This window comes from Trichoderma ghanense (assembly GCF_004382785.1).
Source record: "Trichoderma ghanense strain CCMA-1212 chromosome Unknown scaffold_0, whole genome shotgun sequence".
Classification (NCBI taxonomy): domain Eukaryota; kingdom Fungi; phylum Ascomycota; class Sordariomycetes; order Hypocreales; family Hypocreaceae; genus Trichoderma; species Trichoderma ghanense.
The window spans coordinates 3,592,755-3,612,237 of record NW_027395663.1 but is presented as its reverse complement, the minus strand read 5'-3'; the positions used below and the strand labels follow the sequence as shown (position 1 = coordinate 3,612,237).

General features: G+C 54.0%; 10 protein-coding genes across 10 annotated transcripts; 5 read left to right on the top strand and 5 right to left on the bottom strand.

The window, feature by feature from the left end:
• Positions 1 to 532: 532 nt before the first annotated feature.
• On the top strand, positions 533 to 1,552 carry CCMA1212_001261 (uncharacterized protein; the record flags this gene model as incomplete). The annotated part of the gene is made up of 1 exon (XM_073698694.1): positions 533 to 1,552. The coding sequence occupies one exon, from the start codon at positions 533 to 535 to the stop codon at positions 1,550 to 1,552; it is 1,020 nt and encodes a 339-aa protein (XP_073563404.1).
• A 335-nt stretch (positions 1,553 to 1,887) lies between these two features.
• CCMA1212_001260 (uncharacterized protein) lies at positions 1,888 to 2,343 on the bottom strand (the record flags this gene model as incomplete). The annotated part of the gene is made up of 1 exon (XM_073698693.1): positions 1,888 to 2,343. One exon carries the CDS (start codon positions 2,341 to 2,343, stop codon positions 1,888 to 1,890), a length of 456 nt encoding a protein of 151 aa, XP_073563021.1.
• A 1,792-nt stretch (positions 2,344 to 4,135) lies between these two features.
• CCMA1212_001259 (uncharacterized protein) lies at positions 4,136 to 5,092 on the bottom strand (the record flags this gene model as incomplete). The annotated part of the gene is made up of 3 exons (XM_073698692.1): positions 4,136 to 4,382; positions 4,495 to 4,906; positions 5,002 to 5,092. The coding sequence occupies 3 exons, from the start codon at positions 5,090 to 5,092 to the stop codon at positions 4,136 to 4,138; spliced, it is 750 nt and encodes a 249-aa protein (XP_073562850.1).
• Positions 5,093 to 6,318: 1,226 nt separating this feature from the next.
• CCMA1212_001258 (uncharacterized protein) lies at positions 6,319 to 6,957 on the top strand (the record flags this gene model as incomplete). The annotated part of the gene is made up of 3 exons (XM_073698691.1): positions 6,319 to 6,487; positions 6,549 to 6,804; positions 6,858 to 6,957. 3 exons carry the CDS (start codon positions 6,319 to 6,321, stop codon positions 6,955 to 6,957), a joined length of 525 nt encoding a protein of 174 aa, XP_073562849.1.
• Positions 6,958 to 7,203: 246 nt separating this feature from the next.
• Positions 7,204 to 7,660, bottom strand: CCMA1212_001257 (NADH dehydrogenase [ubiquinone] 1 beta subcomplex subunit 7; the record flags this gene model as incomplete). The annotated part of the gene is made up of 3 exons (XM_073698690.1): positions 7,204 to 7,308; positions 7,437 to 7,561; positions 7,630 to 7,660. 3 exons carry the CDS (start codon positions 7,658 to 7,660, stop codon positions 7,204 to 7,206), a joined length of 261 nt encoding a protein of 86 aa, XP_073562852.1.
• Positions 7,661 to 9,001: 1,341 nt separating this feature from the next.
• On the top strand, positions 9,002 to 9,724 carry CCMA1212_001256 (uncharacterized protein; the record flags this gene model as incomplete). The annotated part of the gene is made up of 1 exon (XM_073698689.1): positions 9,002 to 9,724. The coding sequence occupies one exon, from the start codon at positions 9,002 to 9,004 to the stop codon at positions 9,722 to 9,724; it is 723 nt and encodes a 240-aa protein (XP_073562851.1).
• A 351-nt stretch (positions 9,725 to 10,075) lies between these two features.
• On the bottom strand, positions 10,076 to 11,362 carry CCMA1212_001255 (DNA-directed RNA polymerase I subunit RPA43; the record flags this gene model as incomplete). Its single annotated transcript, XM_073698688.1, has 1 exon — positions 10,076 to 11,362. One exon carries the CDS (start codon positions 11,360 to 11,362, stop codon positions 10,076 to 10,078), a length of 1,287 nt encoding a protein of 428 aa, XP_073562854.1.
• A 1,593-nt stretch (positions 11,363 to 12,955) lies between these two features.
• Positions 12,956 to 14,608, top strand: CCMA1212_001254 (Major facilitator superfamily domain-containing protein 1; the record flags this gene model as incomplete). The annotated part of the gene is made up of 3 exons (XM_073698687.1): positions 12,956 to 13,153; positions 13,208 to 13,319; positions 13,383 to 14,608. 3 exons carry the CDS (start codon positions 12,956 to 12,958, stop codon positions 14,606 to 14,608), a joined length of 1,536 nt encoding a protein of 511 aa, XP_073562853.1.
• Positions 14,609 to 14,891: 283 nt separating this feature from the next.
• CCMA1212_001252 (MFS antiporter QDR2) lies at positions 14,892 to 19,369 on the bottom strand (the record flags this gene model as incomplete). Its single annotated transcript, XM_073698685.1, has 4 exons — positions 14,892 to 16,267; positions 16,338 to 16,470; positions 17,811 to 18,721; positions 18,932 to 19,369. Coding segments are annotated over 4 exons (2,856 nt in total), but the record flags the coding sequence as incomplete, so codon positions are not given.
• On the top strand, positions 16,943 to 17,660 carry CCMA1212_001253 (uncharacterized protein; the record flags this gene model as incomplete). Its single annotated transcript, XM_073698686.1, has 2 exons — positions 16,943 to 17,368; positions 17,448 to 17,660. 2 exons carry the CDS (start codon positions 16,943 to 16,945, stop codon positions 17,658 to 17,660), a joined length of 639 nt encoding a protein of 212 aa, XP_073562856.1.
• Positions 19,370 to 19,483: the final 114 nt, after the last annotated feature.

Sequence of the window (19,483 nt, the reverse complement as noted above, 5' to 3'; positions counted from 1 at the left end):
CGCTCCAAGACCCTGGACCCTTGATCAGCGAAACAGCCATGAAGCAGATAAGACTCTCTTCTCTATTCGCATGCTCAAAGCCACGACCTAAGCGTAACTGGGCTAGAAGACCGATTAGCTGTCCTCCAACGCCCAGATCCAGATCTTAAACTAACAAGCCTCATCGACTCCAAAGCGGAGCCATCCATCATGGGCCAAACTCCGCAGAACCCTACAAAAACGTCAATGACGAATGAAGAAGGTGGAGGCTTCCTAATTGGCTAGGTGTATCCGGGGATCCATGACTCAATTCCGCGCTGTCTATGATGCCGATGGCTGAAAGTGAGTTGATTGGGTTACATGTTAATTTTGCCTCGAGCTCGGAATGTTCCAGCACAAGGGGAAACATATACCGGTTACGTTATCGTGTCCGAGGAGGAAAGTTTGGGACACTATTCTTTTTTCTTCTTCTTCTTCTTCTTCTTCTTTATGTTTGCCATAATTCCGTTCCGAAATCTCCATCTGGGCAGAAAGGAGTGCAATACCGTTCATCATGGCGACAACAATGCAAGCATGGCAAATCGCCGCCCCAGGAACCATTGAAGAATCCCTCAAACTCATCGACAATGCGGTAAAGCCAGCACCGCCCCTCAAAAAGGGCCAAATCCTCGTCGAGGTCGTCAGCGCGGGCCTCAATCCCGCAGACTACAAGACAGTCGAGATGGGCCTCCTCTCCAGAGCCATCCTGTCGTTCCCCAAGACGCCCGGCATGGACCTCAGCGGGCGGGTCGTCGCGGTGGCAGAGGACGTTAACGATGTCAAGGCCGGCGACGTCGTGCTGGTTCGCCTGGATCCTACAAAGGCGCAAGGCGCGCTGTCGCAGTATGTCGTCGCCGAGCGCGCTGGGTATGCCCTCTTGCCGGCGGATTTCGACATGGATGCTGCTGCTGGGGCGCCGACGACTGCCTTGACGGCGTACCAGACGATTAAGCCGTATGTCGAGAAGGGCTCCAAGGTCTTCATTAATGGCGGCTCGGGAGGTGTTGGGACGTTTGGGATTCAGATTGCAAAGGCTCTTGGGTGTCACGTTGCCGTTTCCTGCTCTTTGAAGAAGAAGGAGCTTTGTGAGAGCTTGGGGGCGGATGAGATTTTCGATTACAAGGCGGGCGATCTTGTTACGCAGCTGAAGCAGAGCGGAAAAGTGTTTGACCTTGTTGTCGACAATGTGGGTTCGTCCCTCCCGGGTCTCTACCAGCAGTCGAAGCATTATCTCAAGCCAGAGGGAGCATACGTGCTTGTAGGCGGTTCAGCGTCGCTGAATAGTGCCAAGAATGTTGCCATGGCGAAGTTGCTGCCTTCGTTCTTGGGTGGAGGGAGGAACAAGCTCGTCACGTACATGACGTCGAATAACCACGACGATTTGGTGCAGATTGCAGAGTGGTTGGGACAAGGGGCGATTAAGACGATTATTGATGTGACGTTTGAGTTTGAAGAGGCTGTGCAGGCGTTTGAGCATCTGAAGAAGGGGTCGAGTGGAGGCAAGGTGATTGTTCACGTCGAAAAGAGGACATAAAGTGTTTGGCCTGCACTCTGTACAACTACTTTTTTCTTCAGCAAAAATGTCATGTAGGCGAGTTATTCTATTTCTCTTGCCTCTAAAGTTGCCACTGTTGATCTGATAGTGAATCACGGCCTTTATGAAGACTCAGCACCTACACTTTACCATTGCAGTCCATCCACAACGCATCATGCTCTTACCAGTGTTCACAACGTACAACGGTCATATTGTAGGATGATGTGAATCTATATTGATCTCCTGAATTTATGATGATCGCCCCTTTCCTCATCTCATCCCCACAACCCATAAACAGAGGCATCCTCGCCTTCACCTGAAGCTTTTCCCCCCCCTCAAGGCTCGCAAATGTAGGAATAGCACACCAGGATGTTACTCAAGCTACACGCCGCACTGAACTCATTGCAGTCCTTGATGCTGTTGTCCCCAGGATAACACGTGCCCTGCACGCTGCCGTCTCCGCCCGCAATGTAAAACAGCCAGGTGCCGTCGTCCTGGAGGTAAAAGTTCATGTTGCCGACGCCGCACATGCCGTCGAGCTCAAAGTAGTTTGAGCCGGTGGTGGTGATGCCGTAGACGGGCGTCTCGCCGTTGATGACGTGGCCGGTGCGGTCGCCGTCGAGCATGCACTTGCAGTTGTAGTAGTTGGACGGGCAGGCGACGGCGTAGTCCTCGAGGCTGCCGCCGAAGCCGGGGGCGATGGAGCAGGGGCCCGTCAGGATGTGGAAGTCGGCTGCGGCGAGGCTGGCGAGGCCGAGAGTGGCGAGGAGCTGGGCGGTTGAGGACTTCATGTTGGATTAGGGTGGCTGGGGGGGGGACTTTGATATGGAGGAAGAGGTGAGACGGTGGATTGATTGCTGGGTTGTCTTGTGTCTTGTCTGCTTCTCATCATGTATCCAGACGGGAGGAACCTCTTCTATATATACTTTTACACCCACTGATGATTGTGTATACCCAAGGCAACGGTCTTCATCAGGACTTGAGCCTCTCAGCCACTTCCATCTGTCAAGGTCCGCTCGATGCACGGCGATTCTGTTGGATAGATAGATACCGTGGGTTAGCCTATTTCACCTTCCACTTCTGGATTCCTCTACCCCAGACAGTTTGGTCAGACGGACCGTCGGCACAGTTCAACTTTCATCATTCATCAAATTATTGCCCCCAGAGCCCAGTTAGCCCAGTTTGCCCAGCAATATTCGCCCCGTAGGCGCAAGAATTGGTCACCGTTGAAGTCAGGGGATACGTCAGAGACGGGACACGCCAGGTTTCCTGCGTCTCCTTTCAATAACGACAGGTATTATATCGTCCTAAGATCTCACCACGGCCCCATGCCAAGAGCGTCGATCGTCTGAGGGTTGAAAAGTGCGAGGCGTGTTGAGCTAGTATTGGGTCTATAAGTCAGTATTGATGGTAGGGCATGCCTTTGGAAACATTGCATCATATGGTAGCATGGACCTGCCTATCTAAGGCTTAGAGGATACGATCCATGAGCCGATAGAGAACCGTTCTGGAACTGTTTGTATATGGAGAAGCATAAAGAAAAAGGGGGGGGGGGGTCCAACATGTCGTGTGGGATGATGACAAGCTTCATCCCTTTCTGTTGGTTATTCACCAACAAAAATGGCGCACAATAGGAAGAGAGATGACAGCTAGGTCAGCTCTGATGGCTGTATACGACACAAAGAAAAGGAGAATAACAAGTCAATGAAAAGCTGAATCGAGACATGAAAACTAACCGTCGAACGCACTACTGCAGGGATCTTCCCCAGGAACGTGTCGGCTGAGCCTTACACCACTCGGAACAGCAAGACTGCTTGACTACTACCTCGAGTTGTGTTCTATCGGCCGGGTAGAAATTCGGCTGACCACAATTGTCCTTTGATCGCCAGCCGTTATGCTTATATGCAAGCTGGCGCGGAGCGACCTTTCCGAGCTTGTGTGAACCGAGTCGTAAGCTGGCCTTGGTGTATGGAGACAAGGAAGACGAAGAGGGAGCTGATTTGTGGATTAATACACTCTTCTGGTCTATGTGCCCGGAATACGATGATGCATCAACGGATGCGTCTTGCGGCAGTCGATACTATGGGGCTCCCCATGGGGTATTGCTAATTGCTGACTGACTCTCCTTCATGGACTTCACTTGAGGTGTTTGTCAAGAGCATACTACTGTCGTTGAACCAAATAACTTATAGGCGATCTTGAACACCCCAAAGAACATGGTTAGGAGCCTAAACAATTCGTAATTTCATAGTCCTTATAGCTGATGTTGTTGTAAATCGAGAGTTCCATGTATCAAATGGCCGCAATGACACGAACAAAAGCCACCAATGTCACATCTTGATGTAATTGTAAGCTTTCAGCTGAACCCACCAGACGTTGGAATCAACCCTCTCGCCAAGCAGCTAAAAGCGATAAGACACGTCGACCCGCATGAGACGCCTCGAGAACCCATGCAACACACAGTCAATGTACCACAGACATCGCCAGGATCGGACAGACAAGACAAACGAATCAACTCTCTAGATTGTATAGGGGTATAAGATTCTTCAATACCAATCAATTCATCCGGCAAACTGCATCCGCTCAAAGGTGCTTGGCAAAAAAGTCGGCAACCTGCTTGTAGCCGCGCTCAAACTCCTTGACATTCTCCTCGTTCTTGAGGTCCGACCTGGCGCCCATCCAGCCGTGGTGCATCTTCTCATAGGTCGTCACCTCAATGCGGTCGCCCATGATCTCCTTGTACAGGGCCACCTTGTCGGCAGGCTCGTCCCCGGAAGCCAGCAGGATGTGAGGCGCCGTCTGGACCTTGGCATCGGCTTCGTCCAGGAGACTGTCCACACAAAGTTTTTGTCAGTAAGAAAAATTGAAAAAAAAAAAAAAAAACACACACACAAGTCCTTGATGAATCTGATATAGAGAAAAGATGAATGACTCAAACTCACCCAGGATGAGCCGTTCCGCTGGCGCTGAACCTCCGCCCAACACCCTCGTTGCCCTCACCGCACGCCAGCACCGCCAGCTTGCCTCCCCAGCACAAGCCAAAGAGCCCCCAGTGGCCCTCGACGGCCGGGAACCTGTCCGCCAGGGCCTTGCGGAGGGCGAGCAGCTTCTCGACGTTGGCCTGCGGGTTGCCGGTAGTGCTGATGAAGTCCTGGACCTTGTTGGCCTTTTCCTCCGTGTCCATGGGCACGGCGTTGATGTCCAGGCCGGTGCCGTCAAAGAAGTCCGGCACCAGGACGAGGAAGCCCGTGTGGGCGGAGAGGCGGTCCGCGCCCTGGATGGTCTGGGGCCAGATGCCGAAGATGTCGTAGATGTCGACGATGCCCTTGGTGGCGTCCTCGGGGCCCACGATGTCTGCGTGTCATCACCTCATCAGGATTTCTGTCCTTGTCATTTGTCTCCGTCTCCCTCTCACTTGAGAGAGTGATGTGGAAGATGGCTCATCTTACAGGTGTTGATGCCGGCAATCTTTTCGTATTTGCCCTTGGGGGTGTAGTCGGCCGTGACCGGAGCCAACTTGCAGCACGCCGGGCTAGACATGGTTTCTATATGAGGCCTCGGTTGAGATGGAAGAAAGAGAGGCGAGTGTGTTGATGTTATGAAGGCGAAGCTTCGATGAGTTTGTGTTGCCAACGGACAAGGCGGGCTTTCATCGTCGTCGTCCTCTCTCTATATATATGCGAGTGCTTTGCTCCTCGGTTTTGCCTCGGGTGGGTCTCGAGCGGGCATTTTTTTTCCACATTTCGGCCCAGCAACCGGTTTCTCTTGCGGTGGTGGCAGATTCACAATCTTGACCTGGACGGGGGGCTCCATATCGAGTACTCGAGTCGTGCCGGCGTCGGTGCCGATCCGGCGAGCCGAGATTGAGTGGCAGACGGGTGAGTTGATTGAGGAATGTGTCCGAGAGAGGCTACCGATTCGAAAAGGGAGGTATCAAAGATGCTGAAACGGGAGATTCCAATGCAATCTCCTTGAATTTTGTCTGCCGAATCGGTTCGAGATGTTGAAGGATCTGGTGTTTTGCTTGGCACAACGGCTTTGGGCAACAGACGGCCTTTTGTCTCCCGTCTCACTTGTTGTACATACAAAAGCACTAACAAACTTGAGATTTCTCTCTTCTTCTTCTGTGGCGGGGGTCGTTATTTTCTGATCCACCCCGCTGTTAGCGCAAGATTTGGAAGATTCAAACGTTCTTTTCTAGAGACCAAAAGCTAGGCAGAGCGTCTCGAAACGACGAGATATCGCCGCTCCATCTCAGATCGCCACGGGTTTTTAAATCCGTGATAAGTCCGGCCGCTGCCCTTCCTAGACGGTCCTCTGCCGCAGACGGCACTTCTGAACGGAACTCGGCTTGATTGGGCTTAGAATCCTTTGTTTAGAAACCGAGCATCGATGAGAGCTTGTGTCCCGTGAAACTGTGACGCTCTTTTGTTTGCTTGACATGTACACTCCTTACTACCTTATGTTTCTGCTGGAACTCATGTTCACAACCCTGTGTTTTTGTGCGTAGAACCGTATTCGCGGTTCACCTCCCTGCGCCTATTTACCCAGAGGTCGTACAGTATAGAGGATAGAGTATTCCGTAGCCATCATCATATCGTCACCTCCCTTACGTCATGTCAATCATCTCCAGGTTATCAACGAGCTCTCGTGAAACCCATCTGTATATCTTGACAATTCACCATCAATGCCCGTGAAACCAAGATTATCCACCAGCTCGTAAGACCGATTCAACGTTCCTCCATCACAGATACTACACACACAACATGGCAGACCAACCCTGGAAATCCGAGCCGCCGTACAAAAAACCAGACGAATCCTTCACCAAAACACTCCAAGGCTCATGTCACTGCGGCCGAGTGAAATACTGGCTCAGCAAGGACGAGCCTCTCGCCTCCAAGTACTGCCACTGCGATGGCTGCAAAGTCCTCCACGGTAAGTTACCCCCCCCTTAACTCCATTCTCCGGCTTGAAGCCCCGGCCATTTTGGTTCAAGTCTTACACCAAATGCAAGGTGCCCCCTTTCAATGGGCGGCAATCTTCAAAAAGCAGGACATGGCATTCGAAAGCGGCGCCGAAAACCTACGCTTTTACAACTCCGGTTCTCAGTCGCGGGAGCGTGAACTGCCCTGCAAGGTGAGCTGCTCGTATTGTGGCAGTCTTATCCTGGACGAGGGGCGGAACATGGTTCTGCTGTTTCCGACACTTTTGTCATTCCGAGACGAGGCCCAGAGGAAGAACTTTGATGTGCAGTATGTGCTTCCCCAAGACTTGGGTTGGAGTTGGTGGCTAACTGGTTGTGCAGGTGCCATCTCTTCTATCCGCAGAGGGTCGTCGACCTGCCGGATGGAAAGCCAAAATGGTCAGGGCTGGATGACAAGAGCGAGCTGCTAGATGAGCCTTGACCGATTCAATTTAGAAGACCAATGTCGAGATCTCGTGTCGCGCCCTGTAATGTAGTGTAATTGATTGAACCGTAGTCATCCAAACCTCTTACTGATCAAGCCTCATCTCCCATGTCCGGAATCCCGTCACCCGATCCGCCAAAGTGCGGAGTCTGGACCGAGCCTCTTGTTTCGAAATTCTTCTATTCCCGTTTTTCATGCGTGAAATATATGTACACGTCGTCGCATCGCCCATCCCAGCCGCCCTTAGTTGCTCCGCGCACCCTCTTTTGACTCCCGCAGCTCGTTCATCTTGGCGACTCGCTTCTTGAACTCGACGTACTGGCACTTTTCGTAGCTGTGTCGCTCGTCCTAAACCCGCCATCCAGCCCAACGTTAGCAACCGCTCTCTGTCCAACTCCCATTCGCAAACTCCCCTCCCCGTCCCCCCTCTGGGCGCAACAGCTCCCCCGCCCTCAACTCCCCCATGTCAAACGTACCGTGCACTTCCACGGAGCATACCACGTCTCCCTCCGGCACTTGTTCAGCGGAATCAGGAGGTGTGCGCAGCTGTCTCTGTATGCGAGCGGGAGCCGGGCATCGCGCATCTCCTCGCGGGTCGCCTCTGCAGTTGCAGTCGCACGGTCAGTAACCAAAGCCCGCACAACATTCATTCGGAGCATCTGCACTTACGCCGCGCCTCGGTAGCTGCGTCGGAAGCCATGGTTGCGAGTTCAATTGGCCTGGGCGAGCGGATGTCGTGGGATTGGAATGCCGCAAAAGGTTCCTTGTGGTCGTCGGGTCAAGGTCGGCCGTTGGGAGGGTTGCTGGGTTGTGGCCCGAAAAGTCAGGCAGCCGTTTTGGTGCAAAGGTACATCCGTTGCGGTACCTCTGCCTCAGCCATCAAAATCCCAACCTGTCAGACTCGATGATTTTTCAAAGTTGGTTGATGATGAAGTCTTACAACAACAATAACAACAACAACAACAACAACAACAACAACAACAACAACAAAAACAAAAACAAAGAGATGCATGCGAAAACAGCAGACGCATCCCAATAAAGTCTCCTGATGATGGCCAGAATATCATCGCATGCCATCATCAAACAGAAAGCTGCATCAATCTTTGCCTTCCACGTCAGACCGTTTATCCATCTCTGCGTCCAATAGACAACGCTTCTGGGTTACAAGCATCATCTCACTCGCACACTCAAGAGGCTCCCCCAAAACTGAAACACCACCATCAACCAACAACATAAATCAAGAAGCAGTCTCAAGAGCCTCACAATTCCACCTCATCTCATCCAATCCCAACCCGGCGACCGCGACACTCCCAAACGCGCATCCTCGCGTCCCCTCGCGCAGCAAAACCTCCAGACTTCTCCTTCCAGCACCAAATGATTGGCTCTCATCCTCCCGCTTGTTGCACCGTGAATCTCGTTACTGCCCAAAGCCTCACTCTGTTCACGATGCAGACACGACCAACCAGCCACCAGTTCCGTCCATCTCGCACCAAAACTCCACCAAAACTCACACCGAAAGATGCAAAATGCGTCATCCATCTGCTTACCGGCTTCATGCGAGATCAGGTGCTTTCGCGACGCGGCTGCGCGCACTGAATGGCCAGTCGAGGGCTTGTTGTCTCCGAGACGAGCGTCTTTGTCGATGCATCGTGCATTCGCTCAGGCAGGCCGTTGGGCTGAGATGAAAACCGTCCAGCGTATTCCATGCATGATGACTTGTGTCCACGTAGGTCTCTATATAAGTCGAGAGGGTCGTAGTTTCAGGGATGAGATTTCCTCTCGACATCATTCTTGCTGCCAAGTATAATCCGATCTTTCATTTCGTCCTACCATCGTGCTCAACTTGCTTCCCTTCATTTTGCATCGACATCTCGTCTACAAGACCAACATACTACGCGAACACACACGACTCCATTTATACACTCTTTACATCAACCTCAGGCATCTTGCTCCAGCATTTTCCATCATCACAGCAAACTCCTTTCATTCAACAGCATACCCGCCTCGATTTCACGTATAATCATCAATCATCATCTTCACAATGACATCCCACCACGACATCATCGCCTGGCTCGTCCCAACAACCCTCCACTCCCTCGCCGACAAAACAACCCAACTCCCCGAAAACGCCTCCCGCACCATCTCCTACACGCCGTCCTACAGCCATCTCTCCCGCCGCCTCTCCAACCTCACGCACAACATGCCCGGGAGAGCCATCCAGCTCGCCTTCTCGCAACCCCCCAAACGCCCCGGCAGCTTCATCATCGGCACCGATCCCCGAACCTGCGACGTCGTCCTGCCCGGCGTCGAGGGCATTTCGAAGCAGCACTGCGCCCTCACCTTTGACGCGCAGTCCAGGCTCGTCCTCTGCGACTTTTCAGAAAGAGGGACGCAGGTGTGGTACGACTGGGAGAGCAACGGCGACAGGACGGATTACTCGTGGCTCCTCAGCAGCGGGTGCTCCAACGAGTTTCCGAGCATGGTGCAGCGCATCACTGTTGATATCCAGGGGGTTAGGTTTCAGGTTGTTGTCAACGATCATTCTGCAGACTGGGGTGCCTTCAGGGAGCGTGTCGACAGGTTCTGCGAACAACCGAGCTGGGAGGATGAATCTCACTGGGCCGATGCAGCGTCTGTGCTGTCGTCGACTATGGCTCCGTTTCAGCCCGTTGTTGTGAGGGAGGCAACAAGCGAACCTTTCGGAGAGGTATATCTCTGGAACCTGGCACGGCCATGGGAGCCAATGGTAAAGGTATCGGCATAGTTTTGCATAGCGCAGGCGGCATTCAGTCAGAGAACCTTGAGATGGCACCTCATATAGAGCAATTTGCAACGTCGAGTTCTTCGGAAACCATAGAATTACTCCGTACACAGCCGTGCATGTGTAAACCTTTCAGACCGTAAGGGTGCAGATAGGCCTTGCGTGGCAATGCAACATGTTTTGATACAATCCTCAAATGTACAACGCTCCAAATGACAAGCCCTCCATCCAAAGAGGGTATTATAAACTCCCAAAGCAAATCCCACCCCAATGCATGGTTTGCCTCTGCCGTTACTCGCCGTCTTCCTATCCAGCGATGCTCAACACCTCCCCCCTCCCTCCCTCCGCTGCGCTCTAAGCCTCAACAGCTGGTGTCTCGGCGGGTTGCTGCTCCTCCTCGTCCATGAAGCGCGTCATGGCAAATTCCGGCGCTCTCCTTCGCTGAACGTTGCGCCCACCCCTGGTGCCCTTCCTAAGAGCTGCCGTGGCGGCCTCTTCCCGGACAAGCGCCTTTTCCGCCTCCTTGTCCAGCATGGTTCCCTCCAGACTGAGATAGCTCGTCTCGCCGCTGACTCCGACGTCAAAGTTGCGAATGCGGAAGCGAATCTTGCCCTTGACCTTGTTCCCGCTTGCGTCAACCCAGAAGCCTGTGCTGTGAATCTGGCGTACTACACCCTGGTCGTCGGCGGTAATCACCGATGCCGTCTCCTCCATGCCATGCGCCTCGGGGTCCTCGTTAGAGACCCATTTCCAGGAAGATGGCAGACGTCGAGCCTCGATGGATGCGTTGAACTGGCCGAAGCAGACGACGCCGATGTGGCCCTCGGTCTGGAGGTTGATGGCGCCCTCCATCCACGCACCGCGACTGGGGACAAACAGCTCGACTTCAGCGGTGATCCAGCCGAAGCCAACCGCGTACTCGTTGATTGACTTGACGACTGTCTGGTCGTCATCTGAAGTCGCCGCACCCTTGCGGCCGGGATTCTCGCCCAGCGCTACGTTCTTGTAGTTCAAGAGCACGCCCCGCAAGGACGGAACGTATTTGTTCTTGAGATGCTGCAGATGTTGATACTCGGCGTTTGTTACGGGCTGCGACCAACCGATGGGGTATATGGGCTCGTAGAGAGAGACGGTCTGGCTGTAGAATGGAAACTGAGGTCGGGCAGGGATGTCGGAGGGTTGGTAGACTTCAGGCGCTGTCTGTGACGCTGACTTGTGGACGGGCTTGACGAATTCCACGGCATCCGCCTCGGCAGCTGCAGGGTTCTCGTGGGTTTCGGTATCCTCGTCGGCGTGCTTCTTGGACTTTTTCTTCTTCTTCCTCTCTGGGCTGGCCTCCTCGGCATCGCGCTCTTCTTCCTTGTGCTTCTTTTTATGCTCCTTCTTCTTCTTCTTATGCGCTACCCCGGAGTCGTCATTGTCGATGCTGGCTTGCGGTGGTGAAGCCTCGTCCTCGTCCTCTCTGTTTTCGTCCACCGATTCGCTCTTGGACTTTTTGTGCTTGCGGCTCCTATCGGGAAGCGCCTCCTCGTCTCGCTCTCGCTTCTTTTCCGACTTTGACGACTTGTCCTTCTTCTCCTTCTTGTGCTTCTTTTCTGACTTGGAAAGCGCCGGCTGGGGCGACGCAATTGAGGTGGACATTGTGTCGCAATTCCGGCAGCCGATTGCTTCGCAGTGGCTGGAATGAAGCTTGGTTCAATGGCTGGGAAATTTTTTTGCAGACGATGCGATAGCTCGTCGGCGGCTTATCTTATCGATTATCGCACACCTACCTGGTGGGGCACACGCATTCACTGCTCTGTGCCTTCCTTCTCGATGTTTGACGATCGTGACCATAATTTTCTAGCTTCATTTCCTTTCCTTTTCGTTTCTGATAGCATCGCATGAATCCCTGCTATATGGATTGATATTGATGTGCTACTCCATGCAGAATGCGTCCGAATTCGCTCACCCACTGGGATTACTCCCATCCAACCGTCGCTGCCGCTGTTCACCGTCTGTTCGCCAACACGACCAGAGCTACAGAAACCAGTTTTCCAGAAGCTCGTCAACATGTTTCTCCGCTCCAGTGCTTCACTGATCCAATGCCAGTGGCCTATCATGGATGCCCGTCTATTTGGCAGCATAGCACGGCATCATGTATGTTGAGAGCCTTCTACTCTAATTGAGAGCCAATTCCATGTCATTCTCGCCAACTGTTGGACTGTGTCATGCCTGTCATTCAGCCCAAACAATCCTTGATGCTTTTGCAATAAGTATATCAAGCTCGTGCGCGCATCAAGGGTTGTGTCGAAAGCAACCAGAAGCATCCTGCCATATTGCTAAAATACAGTACAGACTGGTCCGAATTCGCTCGGATCACTCGATCTGCCCGGCGGACTCAACGAGGCAGACAAACCCACCTATTCCACGTCCGTGTACGTAACAAGAGAACCTCTCTGGACCAAAGCCTGAAAAAATTGACGCGTCGTCAAATGTCTGTCACTGGATGGATCGGTACCAGCTCCGAGACCCCCTACAGGTCCCATTCTCGAGTCATTGGGACAGCAGAGTAGCCCGTACACTAGTCCATCTTACACGACCCGGCAGCCCTGAACCCTGTGCTGTCCCATTGAACGAAGAGCTTCGCCAGCAGAAGGACCGTGAAGGGCAACTGACGACGACCAGCAAAGCACTGAAATTCACTGCCTCTCATCCCATCTCAGCATGGCAGATATAAGAGACCAGACCAGCACGGTGTCTTTTGGAACCCGGTCGATACTCCCTCATGACGGTTATATCACGAACAAACTGCAGTTCCATTCGACTCTCCGCACTCGGTGCAAAACAGAGCTAGTCAGCACTTGTCATGCATGCCCTTGTTCGAATCGCCTTGGCATTACTGACAGAGAACCACACCTCAGGTTCTATCCAGGTGAAATTGCTCGGAGCAGCGCGTCGAGATCCATCCGGGCCACCAACGAGGCATGGCTTGGTGCTTATAGAACCGGCCAAAGGTCCGAACACGTTCCAGCTAGAGGCAGGAATCGAGAGCCATGTGGCCCCGATCCACTATGGCTTCCACGCAGTTTTTATCAATCAGTCCCTTATCAATCAGATAAGATGGCCGTCATCCTCTTAAAACCGCATCATGTCGGCCCCCCGGTGTCACCGCAGCGCCTGATTCCTCGCACACGCTCCAGCCACGTCCATCAGATCGTACTCTTGGTATAGTCGGGAAGGGCACTGCACATCATGAGCGACGAGGAGAAGCGTGCCGCCGACGTAGTCGGTGTGTCGGCTCTCGACGAGTCGGACACTGCGTCTGATGGACGGAGCACCAAGGTTCCGATGAGCATGAAGATTCTTTCAGTCATCCTCGTCAGCTTGGTTGGCTTTGGCTCTCACTGGAGCAGCGGCGTGACGGGCGCCATGAAGAGCACCCTGAAAAAGGTCGGCTCTCACTTATACATACTCTCTGGATGATTGTCATTAACACAGTTGCAGGAGCTGCACATCAACAATGCGCAATATGCCACGCTGGATGCAAGCGAAAACTTCATCAAGACGGCCCTGATCCTTGTCAGCGGCATTGTCACAGACCGGTTCGGCGGTGCCAGTACGTATCACTCTCGCGATTGTTCTCTGTTGCCAACCTGTACCTACTAACAGCTTCAACCAGGAACAATGCTTTGGGGCAACGCCGTCTACAGCATCGGAGCCATTCTCATTGCAGCGGCCACCCAAGTCCGCAGCTTCAAGTTCATGATCGCCGGCAGCGTCATCCAGGCCCTCGGCGACGTCGCCACTCAGTGCGCCCAGTACAAGGTCTTTTCATCCTGGTTCGCGCCGTCCAACGGCTTCGCTTCCACCCTCGGCTTCGAGCTGGGCCTCGGCAAGATTGGCAGCTTCGTAGGCAAGGCGTCCGCCAACGTCATTGCAAAGAACACGGGAAACTTTAGCTGGGTGTACTGGTGCGCCGTCTTCATCAACCTCTTCACAAACGTGGTGACGGTTGGCTTCTACTTCTTCACCGAGTACTGCGAGCGGCGCTACGCCGGCTCCAACGACCCGGCCACCGGCGAGAAGCTGACGGAGAAGAACAAGAAGTTTGAAATCACAAAGATGCTGCGGCTCCCGTGGCCGTTCTGGCTCGTGTCCCTCTTCTCCCTCTTCCAGACATCCGTCGCGGGCGTCTTCTCCACCAATGCCACCGAATTTGCCGAGAAGCGCTTCAACATTTCGGCCGTCACCGCGGGCTGGTACTCGGCCATGTCGCAGTACCTCGGCTTCTTCCTGGTGCCCATCCTGGGCATCTTCATTGACGTTTTCGGCCAGCGAAACACCATCATGCTCGTCTGTGGTCTCGGCATGCTGCTGTCCATGTGCCTTGCCGCCTTTGGACCTACCGTTGCGGGAACCGCCGCCAGCTTCGGCATCTACGCGTTCGCGTCCTCCCTGGGCCCGACGGTCATCATCGATAGCATCCGCACCAGCATGTGGTACCAGGAAGTCTTTGGGTCCGGCTACGCCATCAAGATTGCCATCAACAACAGCATGACAATCATCATAGGCATCGTGGCGGGCGTCATCCAGGACCACGACAACGACGGCTATGGCCGTGTCGTTGTTCTCTACGTTGTGCTGGCGGCGGGCTCTGTCGTCGTCGGCGCGGTCATGTTCGCCATGAGCTTCTTCAACCCCACGATGGGCAGGCTGCAGTGGACGCGGAAGCAGAGAATCGTCAGGGGCGAAAGGATCAATGCCCTCAAGGAGGACTTTGAGCACGGACGGAACCGGGAGAGGCAGAAGATGTTGAGCGCTTCTTGTTTTGCCGCTACAATTATTTTATTGTTGGGGGCTTGGGCGACGTACTTTTGGGGAGCGGCCACTGGCCATAATGATTAGAATGAAGAAAGTTGCCTTTCAGAGCAAGAATAATAGATGTGCTTCGGTTGACCAGATGACACCCACCGATGATCTCTTTGTGAAAGCCAGTATATTGTCAGTCTATAAGTTGCAGGTCTATTAGCATTAGTATTACATGTATCAAATTCCATCATCCTCATTTTATATGTTAATGTGATCAACCCCGTTAACGAGAGTCCCTCTCGTTGTATCTCAATTGTCCACTGTTCTTCCATTCCACAATATGCCGAGATGCCACATGCCATTCTCCCCAAGCAGCCCCCTATTTTCCATCCCGCATCCTCGCCTCCCTCCTCCACCCAGCCGCAAACCTCCACTGCACCGCCGGCCCCAACAACGCAACAAGCTGCACAACCGCACAAATCGTAAACGCCAAACCAACCCCGATGCCATTCACCAGCGGCATCACGACGCTCGTGCCGCCCGCGGCAAAGAGGCACCTCGCGAGATTCAAGCTCGCGCTCGCCGCGGCGCTGCGGTCGGAAAACACGTCCACGAGGTACGTCATGATAATAGACTGCGTCGAGACGGCGGTCCAGCCGGTGACAAAGGTGGATATGATGGGGATGGCGATGGGCACCTTGTGCGGGTACTGGATTGTCCAGCCGAAGAGGAGGATGGAGAGGCATTGGATGAGGGAGAAGATGGGGACCAGCCGGAGGCGGGCTTTTTCGATGGGGAAGTCGTCTTCTGCTGTCTGTTCTACTGCGTTTCCGGGTTCTGTTGTTTGGGAATGTCGAGCGTCGTATGCGGCTTTGACCTTTTTGTAGTCCTTGTCGAGAATCTTGCCTGTGATGAGCGTCCCGACCATGGATCCCACGCCGTTGGCTATAAACGTCAACCCGATCTGCGTCTCCTTGAGATGATATTTCTGCTCAAAGAGCGTCGACATGGCGGTGATGCTCATCTGCCACACGGCGTAGTATATCGACAGGAAGACGATAATAGGCGTCGCATGCTTGCTGAAGAGGATGCGAAACGGGCCAAGCACATCAATCCGCTTCTTCGCGTCAGGCGCCGCCGCCGAAGTCTCGCTGTTCCACTCAATCCTCGTGAGCCTCTGGTACACGACGAGGGGATACCTCCCCATCAGCGACGAAGGCGTCCGACTGCCATTCGCAACCACGGACCGCAGCGTCTCCGGAAGAAACACAACCAGCAGCACCAGAAACCCGCCGCCATACGCCGTCAAGAACCAAAATATCGCCCTCCACCCCAGCGATCCCGCAATCGCACCCCCAATCACCGGCCCAACCGCCACCGGAACAAGCAATCCCGCCTGAAACACCCCCATCAACCCCCCTCGATTCGCCCTCGTTGTAATGTCTCCGATGACGCCGCTCCCGATGGCAATTGTGCTCGCGCTGCCCGTGCTCTGGAGACATCGCAGCACCACGAGCGTGGCGTAGTTCTTCGTCTCGGCGAGCCCGATGCATGCGCCCACGAAGACGAGAAAGGTGCAGCAGTAGGCGACTCGTCGGCCCTTGACGTCGGATACGGGGCCCCAGAGGCTGGGCGCGATGCCCTGGAAGATGAGGTAGGATGTTACGGTTAGGTTGACCAGTTCGATGGAGACGTGCAGGTCGGAGGCGATGGTGGGAAGGGCGGGGAAGTAGATGTTGGAGGCGAAGCCGGAGACTAGATACTTGTGTCAGACAAGGCAAAGCAGGCACTGTAAGAGAGCATGGTAGTGTAGATTATTACTTACAAGTTGCTGCTGTGGAGACTATAATGACGATAAAGGCCCTTTGCCGACTGTCAAAGATGCTGTAGGGCTCTGTTGCGTCTGGAGCTGGTGGTGTTTCTGCCGTGGGCGAAGGGTTTTCCACATCTTGCTCATTCTCTGGTTTCAATGACATTTTTCTATCAATTTAGACTCTAGATTGTCTTGGTCTTTGACTTTCAATGGCCTTTCCAGAGGTTTATTGCATTCCTTTCTTCATTCTATATACCTTCTCTCGGGGGCGAATCTCGAGTCGGATATCGGATCTGACGACTTACAAGCCGGAGTTGAGAGTGGAGCATTCCGGAGTTGAGCCAGCTCTGGCTGTCCAGCGTCCAATCAGCGCCCACGTCTCATCCCCATTCGAACATGGGTTCAAGTGACATCCAGCGAGCATCATTCGGAGCTGAACAATAGCAGCGACACCAGAACCAACGTGTAAGTGACCAAATCCCCAGTTTCAACAACTAAATTCGACAAGACAAACAAAATAGATTCAGATCCGAAATAAAGACAGAAATGACTGCTCATCACCCCTATCCCTATCCTCCTCCATCCCAACCACCGCAACGCACAACCCATCCCCCAAAATGCCCTCCGCCCAGCCCAACCCGCGCGCCCCCCTAACCTTCGGCAAGCGATACGCCGTCCTCAACCTCGACTTCATGAACATCCTCTTCGACATCGTCAAAGACACGCCACAAGGGAGCAGGTTCGTGGCCAGCTGCACCCGATGGGTCGATGCCGTGCATAAGCGGGATCCTCGGCCGCTGACCGTCTTCACCACGCTCTACTTTACGAGTCCTTCCCAGGCCGAGCTTCCGAGCGGTGCGCCCTTTACTCAGCTGGTCAATGGGTTTGCTGCCTTTGATGAGGGGAGCCCTGGCGTGCAGGTGCCTCAGTGTCTGAATGTCGATGACAAGGATATCGTTCTTCAGAAGATACGGTGGTATGCAGGGGCAGGGAATGCCCTGGAGACGATCCTCAAGGAGAACAACATCGATACTGTCGTCATTGTAAGTCGACATACTCAACGCTTCTAAGCAGAATCTATACCTTCCCCTGAGTCAGTATACTAACCTGGAAATTTCATAGTCTGGCCTCAGCCTGTCCGGTGTCGTCATGAGCACAGTCTATCGCCTCTTCGACCTAGACTACAACATCTTTGTCATCTCGGACAACGTGCTGGAACTGCCTGTGTCGGACCATGACAAATTTGCCGCCGTATTCCTCGATTCGCTGATGCCAAAGATGAATCTCAACGTCATCACTCTCGAAGAAGCACTCGAAGCACTCGAAAATTCATAGATTGATACAACGTATCAGGTAGCTAGGCTTGGTGGTATACGGAGCATTATTAGAGAGAGAATAGATGGGTATATAGATTGTTGGAGATGGGGGGCGTCTGCAAACTGGTTGCTTCATGGCGATTCACCCTCCGTGTGTGCAGCTCGTGACGGCATACAGCATGGTGCCAAACTCGTCCAGATCCTCAAGCCAACTGTCCACTCTGTGGCGTCGCTTGGCAACCTGTGATTCATCCAGCCCTTCAGGAATAGGCCACAACTCGTTGATGCGGAGATTCCCCTCCACCCACTCGGCGAGGTGCACATTGTACGCAGCCTCCCAGTCGCGCCGAGTTTGAGCGCGCCACAGAGTCTTGCTCGATACAGCCGGCAATCCTTCCAACTCCGTGCCCAGGAACGTCGGTAGCCCGTCCTCGGACGAGAGAACGCTATCAAAGAGATACATGGTGTAGAGCGTTCGCCGTTTGGCCTCGGCAAGGATCCAGCTTTCCCACTTGGGCCGCGTCCGCTGCTGCTCTGCCAGGCACACTAAGCCCTGACGAGCCGTCACGCACGCCAGCTCTTGTAGGTTCATCATGGCCTGACGAAGAAACGGGTTGTTGCCTTGGCTCAGCCTAAAGAACAAGGCCATGGTGTACATGAGGTAAGCTTGGAATGCGCCAAGCATAGACCTATGGTCGTACGTGTCGCGCCGTTCATAAATGTTGCTCATCTCCCTCTGCAGGACCTCGGCAGTGCCATTCTCGCTCCCCGGCAAGGGCTTGTCGCATATCCGGATGATGCTCAGGCAAGTAGACAAGAGCGGGCTCGGCTGCAGGCCCATCAGCTGCGAGCCGTGCACAAAGGGCGGCAGCCCGCGGCCATGGACGGCCATGCCGGTGTAAGACCTGAGGAGGCGGTAGATGAAGGCGGACACAGTGGCCGGGTAGTTTTTGATACTTTGGCCAGGGATCGGGATGTACGCGTTCAGCCACCGGTTGCTGATTTCCTCTGCGTTGATCGGACAGATGAGATCGGGGGTGGAGAAATCGAGAAACTCCGGCTGCGGCGCAGGCAGCGAGGCTGAGTGGTCCAGGGATTGCGCGGCTGACCACTGCGTCCGCGTCGTGGGAGGCGCCGCGGAAAAGCTGAGGGGACTGTGATCGTCCAGGTCGAGGTGGATGGACGGGGACTCTGGATCCTGCGTGCCCCGAGGCGTCGAGATCTCATCGCGCTCCGGACTCGGGAGAGTGCCGGCAGATGCGCGACAGAAGCTGGGCAGAGGGCCAGGACCGGGGTCGCTGCTGTCGCCATAGAGCTTGGAGGCCGCGGCCGACGAGGGGTTCGAATGGGGATAGAGGCAGGGCAGATGCCGCAGGGCACAGCGCGAGCAGCATCTCTCTTTGCGGTCGCACCGGGCTTTGGCGATGGAGCATTGCTGGCAGGCCTTTTGTCGAGAGATGGCGTATCGCGAGGTTTTCATGGCGTGAGACGGGTAGAAGTAGTGAGTGGTGGGATAAGGGCACGTCATTTGACGATGAATAATCGGGGGAAGTAAATAGGATATGCGGCGAAAGAGGTGGAGGAGGTGGTGGTGGTGAAATGCAGAGACGAAAAGATGGTCTCTGCTGAAGCGCGTAAGGATGAAGGAGGACGAGTTGGTCGAGGTGAGACGAGGTGAGTTGGTAGTGCTAGAAGCTGTCAAAGTCAAGGTAAAGAAGGGATTGGCAAGATTTAGAGTTTCGACAAGCTTGATTCAAGCTCCCTGACAACTGGCGCCACCGCCTGGCACTATGCGACTATCCTGCATGGACTGGGCTTCACATTGGCAGCTGTCCGTGGCTC